At 38.6% G+C, this 24,455-nt stretch overlaps 1 protein-coding gene across 2 annotated transcripts in view; it reads right to left on the bottom strand.

The window, feature by feature from the left end:
* The window catches only part of ANKH (ANKH inorganic pyrophosphate transport regulator), a 108,960-nt gene that overhangs the window by 22,828 nt on the left and 61,677 nt on the right, over positions 1 to 24,455 (bottom strand). For both annotated transcript variants that reach the window (XM_042462787.1, XM_042462786.1), the window contains exons 2-5: positions 11,442 to 11,658; positions 5,707 to 5,825; positions 3,567 to 3,650; positions 1,268 to 1,438 (exon numbers count right to left, since the gene is read on the bottom strand). In XM_042462787.1, coding sequence (XP_042318721.1) covers positions 1,268 to 1,438; positions 3,567 to 3,650; positions 5,707 to 5,825; positions 11,442 to 11,658 — 591 coding nt within the window. The remainder of the gene's footprint in view (positions 1 to 1,267; positions 1,439 to 3,566; positions 3,651 to 5,706; positions 5,826 to 11,441; positions 11,659 to 24,455) is intronic.

Below are 24,455 nucleotides of genomic sequence, written 5' to 3'. Positions count from 1 at the left end.
AACTTTTATACATCAACGCTTTTACTTCTGCCTTTTAAAATGATTTTATCTTTTAACATTATTGTAATTTGCCTTGAATCCCATTGTGGGGGGAAAGCGGGATATAAACCCTTGAAATAAATAGAATCATAGAGTTGGAAGAGACCACAAGGGCCATCCAGTCCAAGCCCCCTGCCATGCAATCAAAACACCCCTGACAGATGGCCATCCAGACTCTGTTTAAAGACCTCCAAAGGAGGCGACTCCACCACACTGCAAGGGAGTGTGTTCCACTGTCGAACAGCTCTTACTGTCAAGAGGTTCCTCCTACTATAATAAATATTTGATCAGGATTATGGCAGAACTGTGCATTTAAATATTGTATAAACCCATCTAATACAGTAGTTCCCAAAATTTGCCCCCCCCCCCGGTAGTTTGGACTACAGCTCCCAGAATTCCTGGCTGGGGCTTTTGGGAGTTAAAAGCCAAAACCTCTGAATAACCAGAGTTTCAAAGGCACTGTTCTAATACAATACTTCTTCTTTAAAATAACATTTAGAGCACTAAAATTTAATGCTACCGTGCTATTTGTGTGTGGGTAGGGGGATCCTTTACTATCATCACTATTAACCACCATACTCTGTCATCATGTTTTATTAATTCATTCTTGGGACAAAGTGCTAGAAGAACTTTTGTTTATGTAGTATCTTGTTACCAATTTTGGGGTTTTTTTAAACACAAAAATATGATCATGTTTGCACTACAAAAAAGGATTATTTTTTAAAAAACACCTACGAAAGTGTTTCTCTATGGAGACTGAATTGCACATGTGTTGAGCTATAAGGCATTAACTTGCCCAGTTGGTCACTATCCACATCCAGATTTATTAAAATGGGTTTTATACCAAGGGCATCAGCATTGTGGAGACTTCCTTGTTCATCTGCACGTCTTAAAAAGTCAGGCTTTCTCTTGGAAAAAAATTAAATAACCTGACAAAACAAGTAGTCCAGAAGGCACACTGGGAAATTCATATCCCAAAAATGTGACAGAAGGAACAGCCCTGATCTCAAATAGCAACAATCCCCTTCACAAATTTTCTTACATAGCTGCCTAGAAAAGTCAGAAGAGTTGGCTTCCTTCTCTTTCTTCTTTTTAATGTGTCAAATGAATGATGAGAGGATGAACTACTAAGATATTTTACCAGGCTAGTGATTTCATAGTTTGGTATGCAATGCTAATGTATTGGATTGAACATTAGGTTTAGAATTCCTAATGCATGAAAACATACCCCCATCTCTGGCCCACTACTATCAGGAATGATGTCATGTATGTTTCTGTAGTAACCCAGGCACAGAGTGGTACATCGGACAAGTGCTCCCATGTACAAGGACAATATGGGGATAAGGAGAGGTTCTCTGCATTCCAAGTGACTATGGAGCAAAATGGCTACAAAAACAACCTGCCAGAGAAAGGAAAGGAAGAGAAAAAGAGATTGGTTACAAGAACATAATTTCAAATCCCTATTAAAAATGAAACCACTTTAAAAACAGCCATTATGTACCAAACACTGGGTATCCCATAATTATTATTTGGAGGTATTTGCTGTAGTTATGGTCAGCAGAAACTGTGCAAGATCAGTCTTAAAACTGCCTTTGCTTCCTACATTTTTGGTTAGTCTGTAGCCTTCACAGCTTGTGGTAGAGCAAATGTTATAGTACCACATGGACAATATTTTTTTAAAACACTACTCAGTTTGTAGAAAAGTCTCTTTGTAAGCAATAGAAGGAGATAAACAGGATGCTAGTATGGTGTAGGACAAGAGTGGGCAACTTTACTGGGTTAGGAGACAAACCTGCCCCTCAAGATCCACTGTGGGTGGCAACCCTCCCACCCAGATGCTGTCAACAGTCAGTAGCTCAAAGGAGTGTAAAACAACAGAAATGCTTGCTTTAAATGGGGTTTTCTTGGCTTGCTGCTAAATTGTGGCAGCAATTTGGAGGGGGCAGTAAATGGGGATGCAAAACTGCACATGGTTCCCAGCCATGTTTTGCCCAGTACTTTTATATGAGGAGAAGTGGTGGGCAAGAAAGAATGAAACATGTATGGTACAACACGTCATCTAGCAATAAACACCACTTCGTTACCAGCTCTAGCAAACATCGCTTGAAATAACAGAGAGAAAATCAGGGCAGAGACTCAAGTTAAATGGCCTACATCCTATTGATTAAACCTAATTAGAGTAGAGCTATTGCACCAGGTTTTGATTGAGGAGTCAACACGTAGGCAAATCTCATTGAGATCTACTCTAGTTGGGACCAACAATATGATTTAGGCCAGATGTCAAAGCTAGGTATAAAGTTAACTAAAAGAGCATGCAGTAGTGACAGGAAAAGGAAGGATCACCTCTATGAAATACACTTCTGCTTCCACATTTGATTTTTGCGGATTTGATTATGCACGGATTTTATTAATATATTCTCTCTAGGAATATCTAAGTCCTCCAGTGCAACTCTTTGGTTAACTTTAACAAAAAGTGCACTGAAGGACCTAGAGATTCCTAGAGAACACTCCACTAGGCATTTGTAGCTCCTCCACACAATTCTGTGGTCAATGTCTGGCAGATGTTGACCACAGAGTTGCACTGAAGAACTTAGAGATTCCTAGAGAGGTGTTCTCTCAGGTAAAAATGTAGTGTTATTGTTATTTGCAGTTTTCCACATTCATCGGGGTCCTGTGCCCCTAACCCCAGTGAATGTGGAAGGACGAGTGTACCTTCATGGCAAACATCCTCCTATTTGAGAAAAGAATGACATCTTTACATCATTCCTCTAATGCAGTTCAGTGTTCTTATTCTTATATAACAAATGAATGTCTGCAACTTAAAAGAAATAATTTTCTTTTATGAGATAAGACAGATGGGAATGATACAAGCATCCAGATCTTGTTGGGCTGCAACTCCCAGCAACTCTAGCCAGCACATACAATGGGCAGTAATAAGGGAGTTGCAAACAACATCTGGAATTTGGTTCCATCCCTGGGATCAAGGTGTGAATGGGTGAAGTCAAGATCTTATGCTGAATTTTTTTGTTATTACAGTATGGTGATATGCAGGATAAATTATACAATAAAATACGTATGTACTTTTAAGCATCAGGTTTTGCTTGATTGTTTTAACTCTAATTCACTCATTGAAGTTCAATGGCCAGAAAGTTAGGACCAGAGACTCCCTGATTTAAATCCCTTCTCAACCATTAAGATGAGCATATTTTATTCATGCTGTTATGATGCAAACAAAAATTATTATAGCTAGTAACAGAAATACAATCGTTATAGCACATATGGAGCAAAAGTATCCACAATTTGACACAGCAAGTAACATTAAATCACCATACCATTTAATATATATTTTGTGTCAGTTCCTTAGCACTCCTGTCAGCAAGCAATTTCAACCTCATTATGGTCGGGGTGGGGGAGCCCACACTTGTATGTAAGCTTGCAAACATAGACTGTTCCAAATATGGATGTGATGTAGATTTGGTTGGGTATTTTCAGCAGTACAAAAAGATGTGACTAGAATATGTCCTTACCTGAGCAATGACATCTGAGATGGAGGCACATCCCACTAAAAAACTATATTTGTGTTTCAAAAGAATGCCTGCATGGGTCCATGCCTGGGGTGGAAAGAAAAAAGATGCTAATGACGGGTTGATTAAACACAGATCCCTTTTAACTTCACAGCACCAATGAATAATGGCGATTACACAGCTAGTGTTTAATGGAATCCCCTACAGCAGCCTTTCTCAACATTTTATTTTGGAGGAACTCTTGAAATAATTTACAGATCTCAGGGAACCCCTACACAAAACTTTTTATATCTACAACTTAAAAAAATGTTTATTTCTTTCTCAGTCACAATCTTCAACAGAACCACTAGTGTGCTCTCATGAAACCCTGGGGTTCCAGGGAATCCTGGTTGAGACACTGTACCCTAGATTGATGTAAAAGTCTTTTCACATGAGAAAACAAAGTGGGAACTGAGCTGGAGAGTAGCAGCTTTCCCTGTACCTAACTGCATGACATCATAGCGCTTCAGTTTTCTTCCCACAGGAGAAGGTAATAAAAGCTCATATTTTTTTCTGGGTGGAAAAATTTGTTTGACAAAAGACAGGCTTTTATCACCATTTCTTACAGGAAGAGAACTGAAGCGCTGTGATGTCATGCAAAAGGCACAGAGAAAGCTGCTACTCTCTGGTTCAGTTTCTGCTTTATTTTCTTGTGTGGTAAGGCTCTAAATCATATGTTCCTTCTCCATCCTCTATTCTGGCTCAAGGCAACCTGATCTCAGGCATACATCCATCATGGGATGTCAAATGCCTTGTTATAAATGTTGTTAGTTGCCAACATTCTGATAAGTGGCCTTTCCCAATTCTAGCTCTCATGATATTGTTGGACTTAATTTCCATCACTGCCAGCATGGTAAGGATAGATAGGACTAGTAGGCTAACAACATCTGGCAACTCAAAACTGAGGGAGAAAGTTAGAAAGTGACCCAAGTAAGATTCTGTTAATTTAAGATCATACATTTATGCAAATACAAAATTATTAATGACAAAATGAACTGTGGGTAGGTTTAAAATATGCAAGAATAAATGGTGCATCATCATTTAACCAGCTATTGGTTGGAAAATAGCTTAATCATTAAACTGATTGTAAAAAAAAACTCCAGAGTTGCACCCTCACTGTTGGATCTCTGTTTTAAAATATGTCTCTTGGGGGGTGACAGAAGAAGAGTATGAGACCAAAGTCCCCTTCATCTGCATGTTCGTGAACTGAAGAGCCCATGTGTTGAGGACAAGCATACAGAAAAACAGGATTTCAGATTCAAGATTTAGGTTGAAAGGGTCATCTGTATTAAAGGAAAAGTTGTAAGTATAAATGGCTATCTTTTGGGTGACGGAATCAGTTAAGAGTGAAATTACTACATTCAGTTGGATGAGTTTGTGAGATGGCAACAAAGCATATGAGAAGGATATTGCCAGGGCAAGAGTCAATCATGTCCCTATCCTGAATCCACTACTGGGGCAAAATATGCAAGACTAGCTCTTGTGAACTATTGGTTCGGCCCAGTGGCTGGGAAAACCCTAAAATAGGGGTTGTTTTATTAAGTGAGTTTAGAAAGAGAGGGAGAGCTGGAGAGGAGTGGCTGTTGCCATGGGTAAGATTTAGGCTCTTTTCACCTTGAATAAGGTAACAGGATCTTCATTTATGTATTAAGTTGGGGCAAAAGGGTAAGTTCCTTATAGTGGAATTTCAAGTATGTACTGTATTTCTACCAATTTTATATCTTTTATTTAGGGCTTTAAGACTTGCCTCCAAGGTTGTTTCCAATACTACTGAACAAAATATTCCTAAATCCAGTCCTGCACTGGCACCTCATTTGATGTATGTAACTTTTGGGTCACTGTAAATGTATTCAATTTAATATATAATCTGTTACATTGTTGTTTTAAAATGCATATTTGAGACTTAAAATATGAATGTGTCAGTAATATTCATGTATGACTGGCCCCACGGTACACAGAAGAGGGTCATAAGCAAAATTAAAATTAAAATGTGTAAAATTACAGCGCTTTATAAATAAAGGTTAATAATAATAATAATAAGCACTGCCACTCATTTCCCCACATTCTCCAAAAGCAGTGAGCATAAAAGAAGTCACAGACTCACCATGGCATCCATAAATGGGAAGGCTGCAAGATAAAGGAAGGCCTTGCGTGTTTTACTTCCCACGGAGTCGTCCACATGATGCAACTTGTTAATAATGTAGTACCCCAAATCACTGTATGCTGTAGAATGTAATAAGGCAATAGTATCATAAAAAGAGACACAATACCATTATCTTGATGGGTGGCACTGGTGTTGAAATTATTTATAGGTAATTCAACTGATACACACAGATCTACTCATACAGTAACTTGTTTTGAATCACACTGACAACTGCCAAACTAATCTAAGCAGTCTGTATTAGGCATTGGGAGCCGTAATGGGTCCCCACAGGACACAGCCTATAACCATACCCCAAACAAGTTTTGGATTTTTAAATATATATTTAAAGCCACAGAAACATATGCAGCATTCCTCATTTCCTAGCAAAATTACATTCTGCCCAACTGTCCTGATTTGGCAGGGACTTTCCCAATAAACTGTTCAGCTGCTTTTAAAAATGTCCCGGTTTCTCTGTCCTGCTCCCACCTTCTTCCTTTGTCCTCAGCCCACTTCATTAGCTGCAGACTTAGTTCAAAGTGCAAAAATAGTTTGCACTCAACTGAGCAGTTAGGAGGAGGGAGCAAAATCCTGTCCTTTCCTGTAGACTTAGGCAAAAGTAAACTGCTATAGACTTTTCTAACTTGTCTGTTTTTCCTTATTAAGAACTTTTGCCATCTTGACCACACTCTGATATTGTTTAGCCACACATTTCTCAGTTTTCATCTGTGATATATTGAAGGATGCGAAATTAATTGAGTAATGCCTTGGAATACTTAGTCATAACCACACAGCCCACGCTTAGTATATCTATCTCTGTCATGTCTCAGACTGCAGGAGGCACAGTTATCTTTTCCACTACAGTTTGTTTGCTTGTTTTTTTCCTGCTCTTCTACCAAAAAAAAAAAAAGCTCACAAAACAGGCTTGCTCCCTAGGACTCGGTTAGTAAGCTGCAGAGCTCAGCAGTTATAATGCTATTTCATTAATGTTATTGTTAATTTGGAAATTACTTGTTTAATGTTCAACTTTTTAGTTAGAATTGTAACATTCATTTGTTATGCTAATTATTCACATTGATTTAGTAACACATTTTATTTTTAAAAAACTTTGAATTACCTAAAAATGGTGAAAAAAAGAGAAACATAATTCATTTCCAAAAGAAACAAATTAAAACATAAAACAGTAATAATTGTCATTTAACACTTTAATTAACAACTTTTAAAGCTGTTGTTTAAAAATGTAACAAAGGGGGGGGGGGGAGAGTAATTAATTCATTTTCAGTAAATTATTGCCAGGTTCTGATCTGTTGATGTGCTTCTTCTTTTCTCTCTACAGTGATTTTTCCTCAGTCAATTTCTTTCCAAAGACCTCTTTTCGTAAAACCCTGTTTTCTTTCTCATATCTCAGCAGCTGTCAAACTGGCTGGGGCCAAGATTCTATTTCCAAGGTATGAAAATCACTGAATGAGAATTGTAATGTTGTCTTTGTGGGTAAATGAATTTTTCTAGATGATGCCATTCTGCACATTATTTATGATTCCTCTATAATATTTCAGGAGCTAATAAAATGCAGTAGAACTCCTATTTACAGCAGAGCCTTAAACTATAATGTGAGAAACTCCCATTAACATACACAAAAAAGGTAATTTCCTTTTTCTATGAAATAATGGCTGGGCCTGACAAGCAATATGAGATTCAATAAACATTGAACCAGCCTGTTAAATATTACAGTTGCACATTCTTACTCAAGCTCATGAACACATATACCATAAAACACTATGCTAAAAATCAGATATAGTTTTCTGTATCTGGAAGGCATTGGAAGGCCCTGGCTTTGTGCTAGGAGGGAGAAATGGAGCCTCAACCTCCCTAAGATCTCTGCTATGTGTAGGGGATTTGCAGAAGTAGCAAGGTCCTTTGCTTTTTTTGCCAGGATATGTGGGCACTTGTAAGAGGTAAGAATCCTTCTTGTAGCTTCCAGATGACATCAAAACAGCACAGGCTGCATGGATCACTCATTTTGTACCATGCTGGGAAAGCACTCAAAAGCAGCAAGAAAGATTCTCCCTGCTTCCATGTGCCTGCAATGCTGAAAAATAAATTTAAATAGCTTACTCTTTCTATATGTCCTCTGAAGCTTGAGTAGCAGGGACAGAGAATAATTTACCGTATATGCTCTTTATTTTTTAAAAAAATTATGAATTAAAATCACATGTTTAAAATCATATCAGTCATACCAATAAGCAAGTTACATAATCTAACAAAGATTCAACATGAATACAAGAGCAGGGCATATTGTGACTTTCCCCCATATTTTCCCCTACAGATCCTCTCCTTTCCTCTCTTGTAAACTTAATGTCAATTTACCATTTCCAAAACGTCTCTCTCTCCATACCTTCTTACCTTTATCCCAACTTTCTTAAGCTTCCTTACACCCTCTTCACTAACATTCTTTATCTTTCATTTTATCTCCTCTTCTTCTCCACTCATACCTTCCATATAACCTACTTAAACCTTCAACCACAACTCCTATCATCCTAACTTCCTGCTCAATTATTGACAGGGTTTTTTTTACCAGTAAACTCAATTTGTACTGCAGAAATAATGTAGTTTGACAATGTTTTAACTGCCATGGCTCAATGCTATAGAATTCTGGGATTTGTAGTCTTGCAAACTATTTAGCCTTCTCTGTCAGAGAACTCTGCAGCCATAAAAACTACAAATCCCAATATTCCACAGCACTGAACCTTGGCAATTAAATTGGTGTCAAACTGCATTATTTCTGCACTACAGGTGCAGCCTAAGTTGTTTCAAAATCATGTTTTGAGCATCTAAAAGGTACCAATGGTCATATCCTGACTGAAAGTGAGAGGGTGACACTTCTTCTCATTCCTCTTCATATCCCAGATGTCTTTGGAGAAGAGGTAATTAGAACTACTAGCTGGTAAACAAAGCCAGCCAAAACTGTACCATTACCATCTAAAACCTTGAGCTGCTAAGAAGTCTACACTCAATTTGTGTGATTTTCACAATCAGAAGAAAATCTTCTTTGAATAAGATACTATTTTCCCATTCATTGAAAGCTGCTGGAAAAGCTCGGGTTCAATACAGGCTGCCCATTGCCCAGGCTCTTGGCCGTGTGATCAGATCCATTCCAGATGGTTACAACTCGGGTATATACCAGCACAGATTTCATGTGTGATAATCCCCATTGTTAAACTCACTGTGTAGCTTAAATGACTTTAAGGTTGTACTCCTATGTCCACTTACATGGAAGGAAGCTAAATAAACCCAACAGGATATACTGCTAGATAAACATAGGTAGAATTGCATTGCAAGGCAGGTTAGTACAAAATGGAGATATCCACTAAAAGGTGAAAAACCATGCTGATCTTTCTTCTGTCACATGGCACCGATAATAGAAACTACCACCTTCCTATGTGTGAGGAAACTGTAATTATGTAAGGGCAAGGATTAGTAAAGGAGTTAGAAAAAGTATTAACACAGTCATTTTAATTATGAGGTAGGTGTTTGCATCATTCAAGGATAACAAAGCCAGCATGGTGTGGTGGTTTGAATGCTTGACTAGGATGCTGACAGATCAGGATTCGAATCCCTGCTCAACTTTGGAATCCACTGACTGACCTTGAGCAAGTCACACATATTAGGGCTTAAAGGCAAGAAATGTCAAGCATCTTCTGAATAAATCTTGCTAAGAAAACCCTATGATGAGATAAAGCTGTCAAAAAACTGGAGTTGGCCTGAAGATATCTAACAACAGACAACAAGAGGATACTGAAGCAGGCACAGTGACTGTTCTCCATTGCATCACAACAGTAACAACAACAATGGTGCACTAAACTTCAGCTTAGAACACATTCTCTCCTAATGTGGTTTATTCAGGTAGACTAGAAATGCTGTGACTTAGGATAAAAAGTAAAGGTAGTACCTTGACATAAGGGGGTGGTGTTCATCTAAGTTAGTAAGATGAAGAGCCAGCATTGTCTGAAGACTACTACAATGGTCATGTGGCCAGCAGGACTGCACCAAACGCTGTTATCTTCCCATTTAAATGGTACCTATTTATCTACTTGCATTTGCATACTTTTGAATTGCTTGGTTGGCACAAGCTGGAACTAGTCACAGTAGCTCACCCCTTCATGCAACACTCAGGCCCCTAACTGCCGATTTTCTGATCGGCAAAACTGCATCCCATGACTTAGAATAGCTGAATCCTTATCACTTCTAAGGCTTGAGAAATAGTCTATTAAAATCTTCACACTTACTGGTTTAAAAAATGTCACACTTATTTGCTTAATACATATATTAAGGCATATACATTACCAGTCTATATCAAAAATAAAATATTCTCTTTGGCACTACTGTTTTACAGTATTATTTTTCTCATTTTTCCCTTGAAAAATATTATTATACACCTGCCTACATGCATTATATTTCCTTGACACTACAAGCCAGGATTTCATGAGAACCCTGGCTTGTTGTGAATTAACACAGCAATGCTGCATATGCTACTCAGTCACTCCTACTAGGGGGAATAAACCAAAGAAGGTAGAGTGCCTGCAGCAGACAACACAATAAATCAATCACAAAATGAAGCTGTATTCTTTGTTTACTCCCATTACAAGTGAAAGCAATTGAAGAGTGCACTCATGAACGTGCCCACAGATCCCTAGCTTCTTGTTTCATGGGAATCCCTCTCCTCAATATTTGGGTAACAACCCTTTTTCTCAGCCTGAGATCACAATTTCCTTGAAAAGTGAAAAAGCTCAAATCTGGAAGTGGTACATCAAGTCCCAATTATTCCATTGTGCATAGAGCAGAGACATAAGAATTTATATTCCCAATATCATTCTAACAGTGTCATCAGTTTCCATGGATAATAATCTCTTCTTCAGCTTTTCTGAAAGTGCCTCTGGGTATGTGTAAAGGACACCTTTCCCAAGCAGAATTTGTACAAAAAACCAACTTAAGTTTGGGGAGCATCTGAGAAGCTGAAAAAAATTCATATTCCTAATAAAAGTCAAGTAACTAATCAGTACTTAACGGGGAAAAGGATATGTATCTTTCTTTGATAAACATTGGATAAAAGGATACCATTCTGGCTAGTTGGCTTCCACATATAGGCTGAGCTGGGCTTGCAGATTCAAGCCCAGTACAGTTTCAATGCCATTCTTTTTTTGTTGACCAACACTGAGTTTCTTCTTTCTGATCTTCCTCAGCTGGCACTTTCTGTTTTGCCACTTCTCATAAAATGTTCCTTACTAGTAGATGAAGACAGAGTAGTGGTGAATAATTTTGTCTGACAAGTTCTCACCTTTTTGAATCACCAGCTGTTTATTCTATGCAGCTGTCAATTTGTCACTACATTTTTTGATACTTCTGTAATCTTGATTATATATTATTTGGATAGTGAAACAAAGCCAAGGAGAAGGCCTGGAAGCCATATGATGAGGGGCTTTTGTGTACCTGGTGAAGACCTGCAAATGCCATCAGTCAACTGATAGTGTTTTCAATCAACAGGTAGAAACCTAGTGAAAGAACTCTAACTTTCCTAATGTTTTCAAAACTTACACAGAAAATGTACAAAAGCAAACAGCTGTCACAAAATTGAGAAGAAATGGATCAACCAGCATACAAATAAAAGTTTAATCTCAATCAAAACTGGAAAATATACTTACCTATCAAAGTGTGAAATATCGCAGCTACAGCACCAGCCACAACCATACACAAAACTGCTTTGGTTCTATCTCTTTTACTGTTGACAAACACCAGTCCCACGTTCTTAAAGTCACTCATTGGACCGGTGAAAAACTTCATGAGGGAATAGGCCAACCCATAACTAGCTAGCATTTCCACAGCATCTTCTTTAACAGCTGCAATACCTCTGTTCAAGGCCTAAGAAGAAAAAAAAACAAGGAAAGGAATAGTACTGTACTTAATATATACCAAATACCTTTGAAAACTCAGAACAGCAGAACACAATGGTATCACGTGATCTAACTCTAACATGCCAATGGGAAAAGGGAACCTTTCTCATATAAGCAGTTCCTGCGGATGCAGCCAATAAAGATGCAGATTAGTGTCTGGACAGGAGCCTTTATTTTCCTTATCATGCTAATCTGCACAATCTTGGCGTATTTTGTGTTGGTATGGTGGCAATGTATATCTTCCATGCAGCATATTATTAGAGGCTGCAAGAAGCTAGGACTACATTGGAGCCATTGGCCAGGAGTTTTATGCTGTCGCAACTGCCTGTTGCACCACCAGATGTGTCTAGTATATTCTTATCTAAGTGATTCTTTGTAATTCCCCAGCAACACATTGCTTGCAGCACTCCTAGTGGGACACTCAGGAACAGCTCCATCCCTAACTCCAAGGCTACCCACCCCCATCCTCTCCATAGTGCTGTTGCCTGTACATTGATGAAGAATTTCATTCTGCAGGTTCCAGGCTAAAGCCACAGGATACCAGCCCAAGTGTTTGGAATACAAAATGCAAACATCTCTCTCATAGCCATGAAAAGCATCTATATTTTGAATATTCTCTCAGATTCATGCTGTCATACCAAGTACATGGCTTTTCTAAGACAAAATTCAACCCCTTAGAACACCTTTTGTTAGTCCCCTGAACTATATATTTAATTTTTTTTTCTTCGGTACAAAATTCACACTGACAAATTGACACCATCTGTCCACTTGTTTAGTGCTTACCGTATTTCCCTCCTCTCCCCTGCTCGATCTACTTTAATTTTTGTAGTATGCAAAACTTATCATAATCTATTTTGCAAACTGTGTTTTGGGCCTTAGTGTCAGAATGAAGTACTGTAGAGGCACTTAATCCCTATAAACTTTAGAATCAGAAAAGCTATAGCCCATAGGTAATTGTCACTAATGGGTTGTTTGTTTGTTTGTTTTATTCATTAAGTAAACTTTTTAAAAAAAAAAGGTATTTTGTCCTTTGCCTACGCTACTAAATATACAACTTGTTCCCCTTAAAACAAAAGCACTAGGCACCAACTCAATACCCTAAGAAATACACTAGGCCCTTGGTATCCACTGGGTTTGGTTCCAGGACCCACCCACCTCCTGATGTGGACACCAAAATCTGTGGATGCTCAAGTCCTATTAAACATATGGGATAACAGAATGGTATCCCTTATATAAAATGGTAAAACCAAGTTTTTTTCTTCAAATTTATATTTTTTTAAAAATTCAAGCTGTGGCTGGTTGAGTCCAAGGATACAGAGAGTGGACTGTAATTAGGAATTTTTCCATCTCTTACATTTATTGTGTGTGTTTGGTGGTGGCCACAGTCTCAAAGTGGAAAAATGATTTACAGAATCCTCCCCTCCCCACTCTGTGTCCTAAGATTTCTCTTGACATTTGTTAACAAAGCTGTGTTTATTGTACCCACAATTTACCCATACAGAGTTCTGCAGCCTGTCAGAAATATGATTCAGTGTCAAAGCATAGGAGAGACGGGAAGAGAGGGAGAGAGATTTATTACCAATAGCATGGCAGTCTGACACTGGCTGCACATTCATATGACATAGTCCTTTCAGTCTCTGACTGTCTGGATAAAAGGATGATTTAAGAATAGGTCATAAAGCAACAAAGCACAGCAGATCTCAAAGAAACAACAGACTCTTAATAACTGTGTATTGCCTGCAGAAGTGTCATGAGGGGGACAGGGAGTCAATGATGCAATGGAAGAAAGTAGCAAGTGTTAATTTGGCCATGACTACACAACGGCCACAGAAGCCCTGCTGCAGAGGTACTGCTGCTTTCACCTTCAGCTGCCTCTAAGCTCCTCAAAAAAAGAAGAAGAAACCACTATCAGTCTGCTTAGTCCTGTAGCAAAGAAACTCTCAAGTAAGCAAGGAAAGGTTATCAGAGAACCTTCTCCATAAGGAAAGGCTAAAGTGTGTGTGGTTTTTAAATAGTAAATGAGTACATAAAGAGTTATTTTAAAAAAGAAAGGTTAAATTAAATAACTCTTTCTCACACACATTTCACCTGAGCTCAACGTTACATAAATACACTAGCAAAGATGCTGGTTACACTGAAGAAAGTATTTTACACACGACTAAACTCAAGGAAGCTATTGGGTATAAAGGACCACTACTTTAGATTTCTTTAGAGACGGCCAAATTTGTGTTTATTAGCTAGGATAACTAGCTAGAATCAGTATGTCCAGAAGCAGCGTGCCCTGAATTCTAGATGCTGGACAAAAAAGAGGGAGGGAGGTTTCTTGCCTTTAAGCTTCCTGGAATAGGCTGGCTAGGTGCTAGGAACACAGTGCTAGTCTAAATGGTTCACTGATTTGGTCTACCAAGGCTCTTCCTATGTTCTTCTGCTGACCACTCTTACTGAGAGAATGTCTGAACTCAGTTATTCTACTAAGGAGGAACAGCTGACTGGATAAAGTACTAGAGGGCTGGTGCTGTTAAAATAATCACACCACAGAAAAGTAAGTAGGCTTCCTAGTGGGCAACCAGTGCAGAAAACTAACATAAATGCAGTCTGCTTAGTTTAATTAACTACTTCCAGACAAACCAAATATTTTGACTGATTGACTTGGTCTTTCCATTTTTAATGCCAAAGAAGGTCTAATAAATCGGAACTTCAGATGTTTACTGGTGTGTTTTCAGGTTATAAATTAGGCTTTCCCCAGTTTTTAATACCTTGGGAGTCCCTTCATCCACTTGGATTAAACCTGAAAGCCACCTGACAGTCTAGTAGTTGCTCATCTTGTCCTGCTAGACCCTAAGGCACCACAGGGTTTTGCAAACAGACATGAAGAAATGAGATGAAGAGAGCAAACATCCAACCACAGTCTATCTCTGAAGATGCCAGGAAAATTACTTGTGTGTCAGTGACTTGTTTTGCTGAAACAAAACTGTGATCACCAGTGTATAACCTTGGGACCTCTTGATAACAAGAGTACTTTGATAAGAATCTGGGGAACATCAGTAGCACAGGAGATGCTGCATGCTTACTATCCTTGGCGGAGATAACAGTGTCTAAACAAAAGCACTGATATGAAATGAGGTATGCCTCCGTATTTGCAGCAAATTCACATGAACATGAAACAGTGGATAATGGCAAATCCTACTGAAACAAATTATTCTGGAAGATGTTGACCACAGAGTCATACTGGAGGACCTAGAGATTCCTGTACAAAATACTTTCTAGGCATTTCTAGGTCCTCCAGCATGACTCTATGGTCACTTCCCACTGGAATCATACCCTACAATCATGCTGGAGATCTAAGAAAATCCTAGAGAGAACATCTTTTCAGAAGTGGCTAAGTGAAACCATGGCTAACAGTCAGCAGATACAGGGGTTGTACTGTATGCGGACAAAGCAATAGAGAAACAATTGCAGAGGAAATGGTAACATTTTCCCTTACAAAAGTTTTGAGTGTAAACACACACACACACACACACAGAGGAAAGTCTTAATGCTCACTTCCAGGATAGAAAATTATATAAATAATGTCCGTATACAATTTTGGTCAATAGGTACATGTTTTAATGCTGATTCAATGGGACAAAGTGTACTGTGTCACCAACTTCTACTGTACTGCCAGCCTTTAATGAGAAATGGCAATGTTGCAATGACACAGCCAAGTACAACCCAGCAGCCTTTTTCCTCTTTGCATTTAGTCAAGTTACCACACCCTTCAAAAGTTCAAGGAAGAAGTTAATGCCAAGGTACCATATTGAAAATCAAGGTCAGCTCATACTAGTCTATTATACTGAATCAGAAAACAGAGAATGATGCCAAGATTTCCTGACCCAAGATTGGAAAATAAATGTGGCAGGGAAATAGTGAAATGGTGAGGTGCAGTGGATATGGCAGCCCACAAACTGCTGTAAACAGTTTTAGCATGCATCTGATGAAGAGAACTCCACAAAAACTTATGCTGGAATATAATCAGTTAGTCTCAAAGGTGCTGCTAGATGCCTCATCTCACTCACCTTCTTTCGCATGATGAAAGCAAAATGTCTCAAAGATACTTAGCATTTATTCTTATAAAGATGGTTATAAACAACAACCATGCATCTCTGAAAATCAAAGTTCAAACAAATCTTTTACCACAGGGTTTTTTCTAAAGTTAGGTACTGAGAAGCAAATTAGGACTAGTAGAGGGCGTCAACTAGTCTGGTTTAGTTCCTATGAGTAGTATTTTTGTTCTCAGAGATCCTTTTAAATGGAGTTGCTAGACCTTGGAACATTTACATGAAAAGCAGTGAGTACTCAATTATGGACATTGTTCAGCCATAGTGACTTGACCTTCTGTGAACATGAGCACACCTTCCTACTTCTACCTGCACCTGCCCTGCCCTGCCCTGGAAGAAGAAGCCCAGCTCACATGCTACCCAAGAGAGGAGTTAGGTGTGACACAGAGCCTGGCTATACCTGGAGGACTAAGGCAGGGGAACTTGGGGAAATCTCTTGTGTCATAGCACAGGAAACGGTTGCTCCCTCACAGTGCCTTTGTTCCAGCACATGTTCAAAAAATAGCCAGAAATGCTGAGAAATGCTGCCCCAACTGAAATTTGCATTTCACCAACTCTTCTGTATAGGTAGCTTCACAAAATAACAAGTGTAATATAACTTACATTTAATAAACAAAAGACCTCTCTCGCTGCGTGGATTTCAATTATCACAGTGAGACAAAATTCTTGAGAAACATGGCGTGCCATAAACAATCAATATATTGGCAAGTGTTGCCCAATTATTCCCACTGCAAGCATGAGTAGCCCAAAAGCAGCTCAAGAAGCCGCACAACTTTCCGTAATATGGCTTGTTGACCGTGACCATTCAGCTTGTCTGTTCCCCAAGTAACTAGTTCATGGTAAGTCACTACACTCAATAATTCTGTCTTAACACGAAGTCTGGGTGTGCCCATTGTTAAAAAGGTAATCTTTTATACTGTATTTTGTTTTTCATTCCCTATTACAAACAACATTTTTGTACCATTCTTCCTCTTCTAAACAATTTGAGGTAATGTATATAGTTCCTCCCTCTACTTTTCCGTTTTATCCTGATGTAGGTTAGGCAGAGAAAGAATAATTGGCCTAAAATTGTTCAGTTAGTGGGACACATAATTTAGACAAGGTCTCCCCAAGCTTAATTCAAGACTAAAAACCATGCTCCTGCTCCTCTTAGGCTCAAGAAACCCCTTAATTCACAGCTTTGCTTCTTAAAACTTGTCCCCACTTTAGTTTATTTCTTTATTAATTAAACCAGTGTTACTGAACCTGTGAGCCATCTCAGATGTTAGACTACAGTTCCCAGAATCCCCGATTCCTGGTCATGCTTTCTGGGGGATGAAATCCAACAATATTTGAGAAACCAAGATTGGGAATTACTGAATTAAACCAACAGAAACTTGCAGTTCCAGTGTCTTGCTTTTCTGTTCTTTAATTTTCCTACATTCACTTTTTTTTTTTTTAAACCCGTTTGAGATTCAGATTAAGTGTCACAAAGTCAAATTGATGATACGGGTTAAAGAAACTATGCAATTATTGTCTGGGAAGAATGCCCAGGGAGCCAAACAACCAGTCAGGAAAAGTCCATATGCCAGGAAGAATTAATGTGGCAAACATCTTCCTTACTAGTGCCAAAAATAAGATATTATCCCAATATGTTAACTTCGTAGCATATCCTTTGAATCCAAATAATACAGAACTCAAGAATAACTCTTTAGGTTACCTGAAATAGAATTCCTATATACAGTATTGTGAATTGAGAAATTCAAATGCATGGACCTTAACCCAGCATGATAGCAAAGTCTAGAAAACCTCACACTTTCCTTCCAGCAAAGGCCAAGGGTCTGAGGCAGAGGAACCATAGCATGAAAAATTACTTTTTTATCTTCATCTGGTATGGTCAGTTACATATTGGGTATCATCAAACCCAGGTTTGCCAGTGAGCAGAGAACAAATCAACCACTAGCTATCAGTTGTATCAGCTACATATTCAGCATATTCAGAGGCAGTATTTGTTTTGTTTTTTTAGGTTATCCAGTTCTTCAACTAAAAAATGGCTACTGGAAAGGCTGGCAAAAATCAATATTTATGCACAGTGCTTGGCCTTAAATTTAATCTATCAAACACACAGGAGGAAAAGACAAATGCATGGTACAGTAGTTGAATTCAGTTGCCAATGAAACTGATTGTACTGAATGACTGACTGACTATATTTTGTATCTGAATATGCTTCTCAACCCCTCTTCCTGAGCGACAACAGCAGGAGAGGACTCTAAGTTGTCTGTTCTTTGGAAACTTCCAGTTGGCCAATGTGAGAAGCAGGATTCTGGAAGTGGGACATTTGGTCTGAGTGGGACTTTTTGTGAAATGTTAACACTTTATATTTTAGGCATAAACCTAAAACCCCTGAAGTATATGACCAACATGTAATGAAGGAAGCCCCCTGTTCTGTTTGGAAGCAAAGCATTGTTAAGGTTGGAGTTTCACATTCAAGCAGCTCACTGAGCTACTCTTAAGAAAACGAGGCCGAACTACTGGCTCAGTTTTCCTTTCCTTCTCCTGACCTCCCATCCACCATTTTGTTTTGTTTAGTTTTGCTATAACCCATTTATATTATTATTGGACATCTTCTCATCAGGCCTACATTTGCTTGAGGTTCTCCTGAAGACGTTAAGTATTTAATTTCTCTCTCGTCTTCCAAATTGTGAGGAAATACGGTTGTTCCTCCATATCCACATATCTACATCCCCCCATGGATTCAATCATCCATGGCTTGAAAATATTCCCAAAATATATAAATTCCAAAACACACACATAAAAAACCTTGATTTTGCTATTTTATATAAGGGAAACTTTATTTCACTATGCCACTTCATTTAATGGAACTTGAACATCTACAGATTTTGGTATCCACAAGGAGTCCTGGAACAAAGCCCCAGTGGACACCAAGGGCCTGCAGTCAGACAATTCTTACAGAATGAATTTTCTTGTGAGAAGGATGCAGTATCCCATTCATGCATATTTTATAAGGAATTCTAGAGCATGTTGACAGCTCTGAAATTCTTTGCCAGTCTAGCATGACGCCACCTCCTTGTACTTTTAGAACTATTTTTGTCAGCCACCATCATTTTTCTGTATACTTTTTCTAGCAGACGTCTCAAGTTTATTAAAACTTCAGACTATTACTGAACTTTAAAAACCTTTTCAAAACAAGTACGTTTACACCCACAGACTAGGCTGTGGTTTTCAGGAAAGAGAAACAATATTAAATAAAGTCTGAAATGGACACAGCAGTGCCTTAAAACACAGGTGGATAGTACATGATGCTACTGGGACCATGAAACCAGAATAGCAGAAAAGCAAAACATCAGACAACATTGTGTGGATGTCTGCATTTCTTCCTTCATTGTAAGCTCTACCACCCACACTCCAGCCCAAGATTCAGTCATGCTTAGTGTAGACACAATGAAATCAATAAGATTTGGATTAGTCATGATTCAGACATCCCATTGATTTCAGTGGATCTAATGTAAATACAACCAAATCTGGATTTAATCAATGCTGCTGCAATTTCTGATCAACTCAGAATGTGCGATTCTACCACACAGAGACCAGCTATGCTTACAACACTTCAACAGGTTTGTAGTTAGGCATTTCAAAGGTATCAACACTTCACCTCGCTTTCTAAAATTATTCTTTTTAATGTGTCAAGAACATTATCATACTTATCATGGTAAAGTAAGCACAACTTGTGTTATTGACAGACAAGGCTTCTTTGCCACTTTAAATACTGAATATATTTAAAATTGAGCCTTAGCCTTTCAAATGATGCAATTTTCACCCTTGGTCCTGAAAAACCTGCCCTCATCTGCTTATGATCTTTCTCAGGCAAACATCTATACTGAACAAATTATAGTTTTGCAGTCTTTTACTGCATTTGAGCTAAGTAAGGCATCAAAGGGTCAACTGTGATCACAGTGTAGTCACAAATAAAAAAACTGCAAACAAAACTCAAGTTATTAACATGGAAAACATCATTTTGAAAGCATGTTAATAATCTCTAAGCAGTCATTATCACCCTGTGTTTTACTGGAGAGAGTACTGAAAAGCACATTAAAAGCAGAAAATGGTAAGGAAACATGCTCAGAGCACATGGTGGTTGTCGCCTTACCATCATGTACCCTGTGTCTTAATCACAGAACAATTTAGTCTACATGCCTAGGCACATTTACACTGTGTAAGCCCCATTAAATGCAGGGGGATTTACTTATGCATAAACATGCATACGATTCATTTCTGTCTGTGTAGATGGTGAAAAGCATTATCTAGAATGGCAGGACAGTGGCAATCTCGCTCTAACTTCAACTAAAATTCTTATGGGCAAACATCCTGAGACATGAGTAACCCATTAAAAACTCGGAAATCGAAGGGAAACCCCTTTACATAAAATGCTTGACAACTCTCTTTTCAAGTTCTGTGCTCACTAGCTAGGACATATTTTCAACCAAACAGAACCATCCCAAACTCCTGCTTGTGATGCAAAAATAATTAACCAGTCTCTTTAACTTGCTCATCTGTATATCCTGCTCCTAAGTTGTTATTAACCTGCTCTGAGAGAGAGATTTCCTCTCTGAGTCACTGCTAACACTCCAGTATTTTCCCTGAAACCTTCCACAGAGTTTGCTTTTTGTTTAGCTAATGTAGAGAAAGAGGGAAAATACCAGTTCATTCACTACTAGTCGCATGAAGAAGTTTTGTTAAATGAAACCACAAGATTAGTTCATAACCCTGTTCCACAACCATTAGGACATGAACTAATTTTGTGGCACCCACACCTAACATATGCCCAGCTCATCACTTCCAGATGGTTAATTGCATCAAAACATACACAGACCTAGACACATAATAATTCATCCTTTCAGCTTTTGCTTTCTCTCTTGCTTTTAATTATTTTCCCATGTGTATATACCTGTATTTTAAATTGTGGTTTCAAACTAAAGAACACAAGATCCCCCCTGCCCCATTTAAAACTGCTTCTTCTCTGCAGAGAATGGATGCAATCCAAAGGAAGACAGGCATGTCCTACAAAAGCCACGGGGACATAATTCACTCCTTATGTACTTTGGTCTCATACTGCTGTTCTTGAGGAGGATGTGTGCCTGGATGATGACAGACTTATGGTGATGCTATTATAAAGCTTTCTTTTTACAATTTATTCCGAGGAGGTTTGCCTTTATCTTCCTCTATGGCTGAGAGTGTGTGACTTTCTCAAGGTCATTCAGTGGGTTCCCGTGGCTGATGGGCATTCAGACTTTGGTACTGGAGAATCCTAGTCCAGCACTCAAATTACTACCCACTTTGGTTCTCACCTGGGTCACACAATGTTTTACAAATTAGGTGGAACATGACAACTCTAGTATTTGCATGTATCTATGAATAGGAGAATGGTATTAACATATGCTGAGCACATAAAAGTCAATCCCTGGAACCTTCAGGCAGAACTCAGAAACATCCCTACCTGAACCTCCAGAGAATCAATACCTGAACAGTTTAGACAACACTGAATTCAGTGGATCAATGAATTGACTTGGGGCAGGGCAAGTCCTGGGATTAGTCGTTGAACTACAGCACTGGTCACAACCCCAGGAGTTGTTATTTTCTATAACAAGTTCACTTTTCAGAAAAATAATAAACAATCAAAAATTGCATGATAACCAAGAAGACCAATCTCACCTACAAATCATATATGATAGAATGGTTTCTCTAACATGATATATTGCTGTTTCCATTTGGTCGGTTTATGAAATCAATATTTACAGTCTGCCTGTCTCATCTCTTTCAGCAATCTAATTCCATAAATCAAACAGGAAATTAAACCTCTCTTTTCCACCCTCCCTGTAAATTATTCAAACCTCAATGAGTACAGGTTGACCCAAAAATATTTATCCTGCATTGCTAAAGGATGTTGTACAACTGGTTTAATAAGCAAACATCCACGTAGTGGCACTAGTTTGCCCAGTGGGAAGAACAGGTGGGAATGAAACAGACTTTAAAAATATATATATAATTATTAATTTTTAACATAAATGATCTAGGAACTAAGCTTTTTAAACACTTGCTAAGAATGATCTTATTCATTGTATTAGTCTATTAGTCCTATAAGCTCTTATATTATTACATTATATTACATTACACTATTATTACTGCATCCTCCCTCTGCCCCTACAGGAATGCAGATTTAAAACAGTATTGTAATAGATTATCAGTGATTCTTATATTTTACTATTATTATTATAGTAAATAAAAATGAACTGCAAGGTGTGAACTAAGAATTTACACCAACTAAAGGGCAAAATGATGAGGGGAAAGAAGATTTATAACAGTGGGTAACAAATTTGATACTGCCCCCATGAAAATGCATAGAGTGTTACTATGAACCATCATTTATTTAATACTGGTTTGCAATTATAGCCCCCACCCCAACAATTCTGCTGCAATGTTATGCATGCATACTAAAAAGTAAGCTCCATATCATAGGATTTACTTCCAAGGAGAAACATTGGTCTGCCTGAGTAGCATTTTATCCTCATAAGAACTCTGTAAAATCCGTTGGCCAAGAGATAAAATCATTAGCCCAAGGCCACAGAGACAGCTTCATAGCTCAAATTGGAAGGGAGCAATGTCACAGTTAGTTATGTCTACTTTGCAGTCAGGCTTTTTGTGTAGCATTCATATAACCCATGTTTATTGTGGTGACCTGAGACCAGTAAGAGACCTTTCCAGGTACTGCTACCACTGTTCAGATAAACAGGTCTAGCTCCAACAGCTGGTATGGAAACACCTGCCACCTCTTGCTGCCCAGTCTCACAAGTCTCTCATTTCTTCCTCCTGCAGCAGCAGTACTGAATGGCTTAACAAGTTTAGCTATATTTTACTGCAAATATGAGACCAATGAGAAGCTGCAGTGGTTGGAAAGTTATGCCACCATCAGGTCCACATGGATCTCTCCAGCCTCTGATTTCAATGGCCACCCAAAACAATACTCAGCATTAACATCAATTCTTAGGAAAGCACTGAGCAGGCCCTATCATAAATGAAAACTGATGCATGACAACAGATGCACTGTCCATCAATGTGAGATCTGCAATTAAAATAAATAGCTTGAGTTGACTCTACATTATAACAGGAAGCACTTTTTGCTCTTTTATTCAACATCAAGACATCTCAACATTAACAAGACTCACCAACAGTTTGCTAGATAAATAATGAATAATGTAATAATAATAAAATGATATTTTATTATCTTTATGGAGCTTTGATCATAACCATGTGAGTGTAATAAATTGATAAAAGGTCTAATTTAAACACAGCTCAGAGAAACCTTTTATCAAAATGCTGACTATTATCACCTTTCCATTTGTGTCCCCATGATTACAAAGTGAACCTAGAAGTACATTCCGCCCATTACAATAAAGCTAAACATCAGCAAAGGCAGTAGTACTGTTAAGGTCTTGTTTTACATGCATTACAACCCCAATTTTGAACACCCATCTAATATTCAAATGTAATTCATTTTACAATAGGAATAGGGAATATGTTATATTCTAGATCCTATTGGATTGCATTTCCCATCATTCTGCATTATTGGCTATACCAGCCTCGAAGCTGCAATCTGATGCCATCTGGAGGGCCATATGTTCTCCACACATTTTAGAATTCAAATGTTCTGTCTGAGAAGCAATGTTTACTGTTCTATATAAAGTTGCAAAATCAACCATGTGAATGAGAAACTCTGCATCTTTTCTGGGGAGATATGGATTACTATTTGCTTTCCCTCTAGGCTAGCTTAATAACTTCTATACATGCCAAGCTGAGAATGGAATATTGTCATTAAAATAATATACAGTTGGTCCTCCATGTCCATGGAAGCATGAGAGCCTCAGTTTGGAGGGAGTGAAAAGACAGGCCCAGTGCCATCAGGCCTATGCTTAAGAAGAAGAGCCCTCCCTCCATGGCATCTGTCTCCATCCAGCCTGGAGGGAGAGAAAAGAGTGCCATTGGCCCGTTCTGGACGGGCACCCTAGTGCGTGCTCGGCACGTACTAGGGTTACAAAAGGGCGTCCCTTCCGGACATCCTAACCCTAGTACATGCCAAGCACGTACAAAATGGCAGCACCATTTACACATGGGTGCCGCCATTTTGACGCCGCGGACGCCTAGCGTCCGCACGTCGCAAATGACATCACAAGTGCGCCATTGGCGCTTTGCCACGCCATTTCCGTGCCAGAAAAAGAAGCCGCTTTTGCTTCTTCTTTTTGCTCCGCAAGGGAGCTGCACGGTTTGGAAGCTGCGGCTCCCTTGCGGAGCAAACACAGGCGGTGGCAGACCACCCTTTTCGGGCGGTCTGTAAAGTGACCTTGGGCCTCAAGAAGAAGAGCCCTCCCTCCAGTCCATCTGCGTTGGTCCAGACCTAAGAGGGAGAGAAGAACTGCTGGACCTGATCCCCTTCGCAACACCATTCCCTTCTCTTTTGTGTCATGTCTTTTTAGATTGTAAGCCTGAGGGCAGGGAACCGTCTAATTAAAAAGATTGTATGTACAGCATTGTGTAAATTTACAGCGCTATATAAATAAAGCATAATAATAATAATAATAATAATAATAATAATAATAATAATAATAATAATAATAAT

This window comes from Sceloporus undulatus, chromosome 4 (genome assembly GCF_019175285.1).
Source record: "Sceloporus undulatus isolate JIND9_A2432 ecotype Alabama chromosome 4, SceUnd_v1.1, whole genome shotgun sequence".
NCBI lineage: Eukaryota > Metazoa > Chordata > Lepidosauria > Squamata > Phrynosomatidae > Sceloporus > Sceloporus undulatus.
The sequence above is the reverse complement of the archived record's forward strand: the minus strand, read 5'-3'. Positions and strand labels throughout refer to the sequence as shown.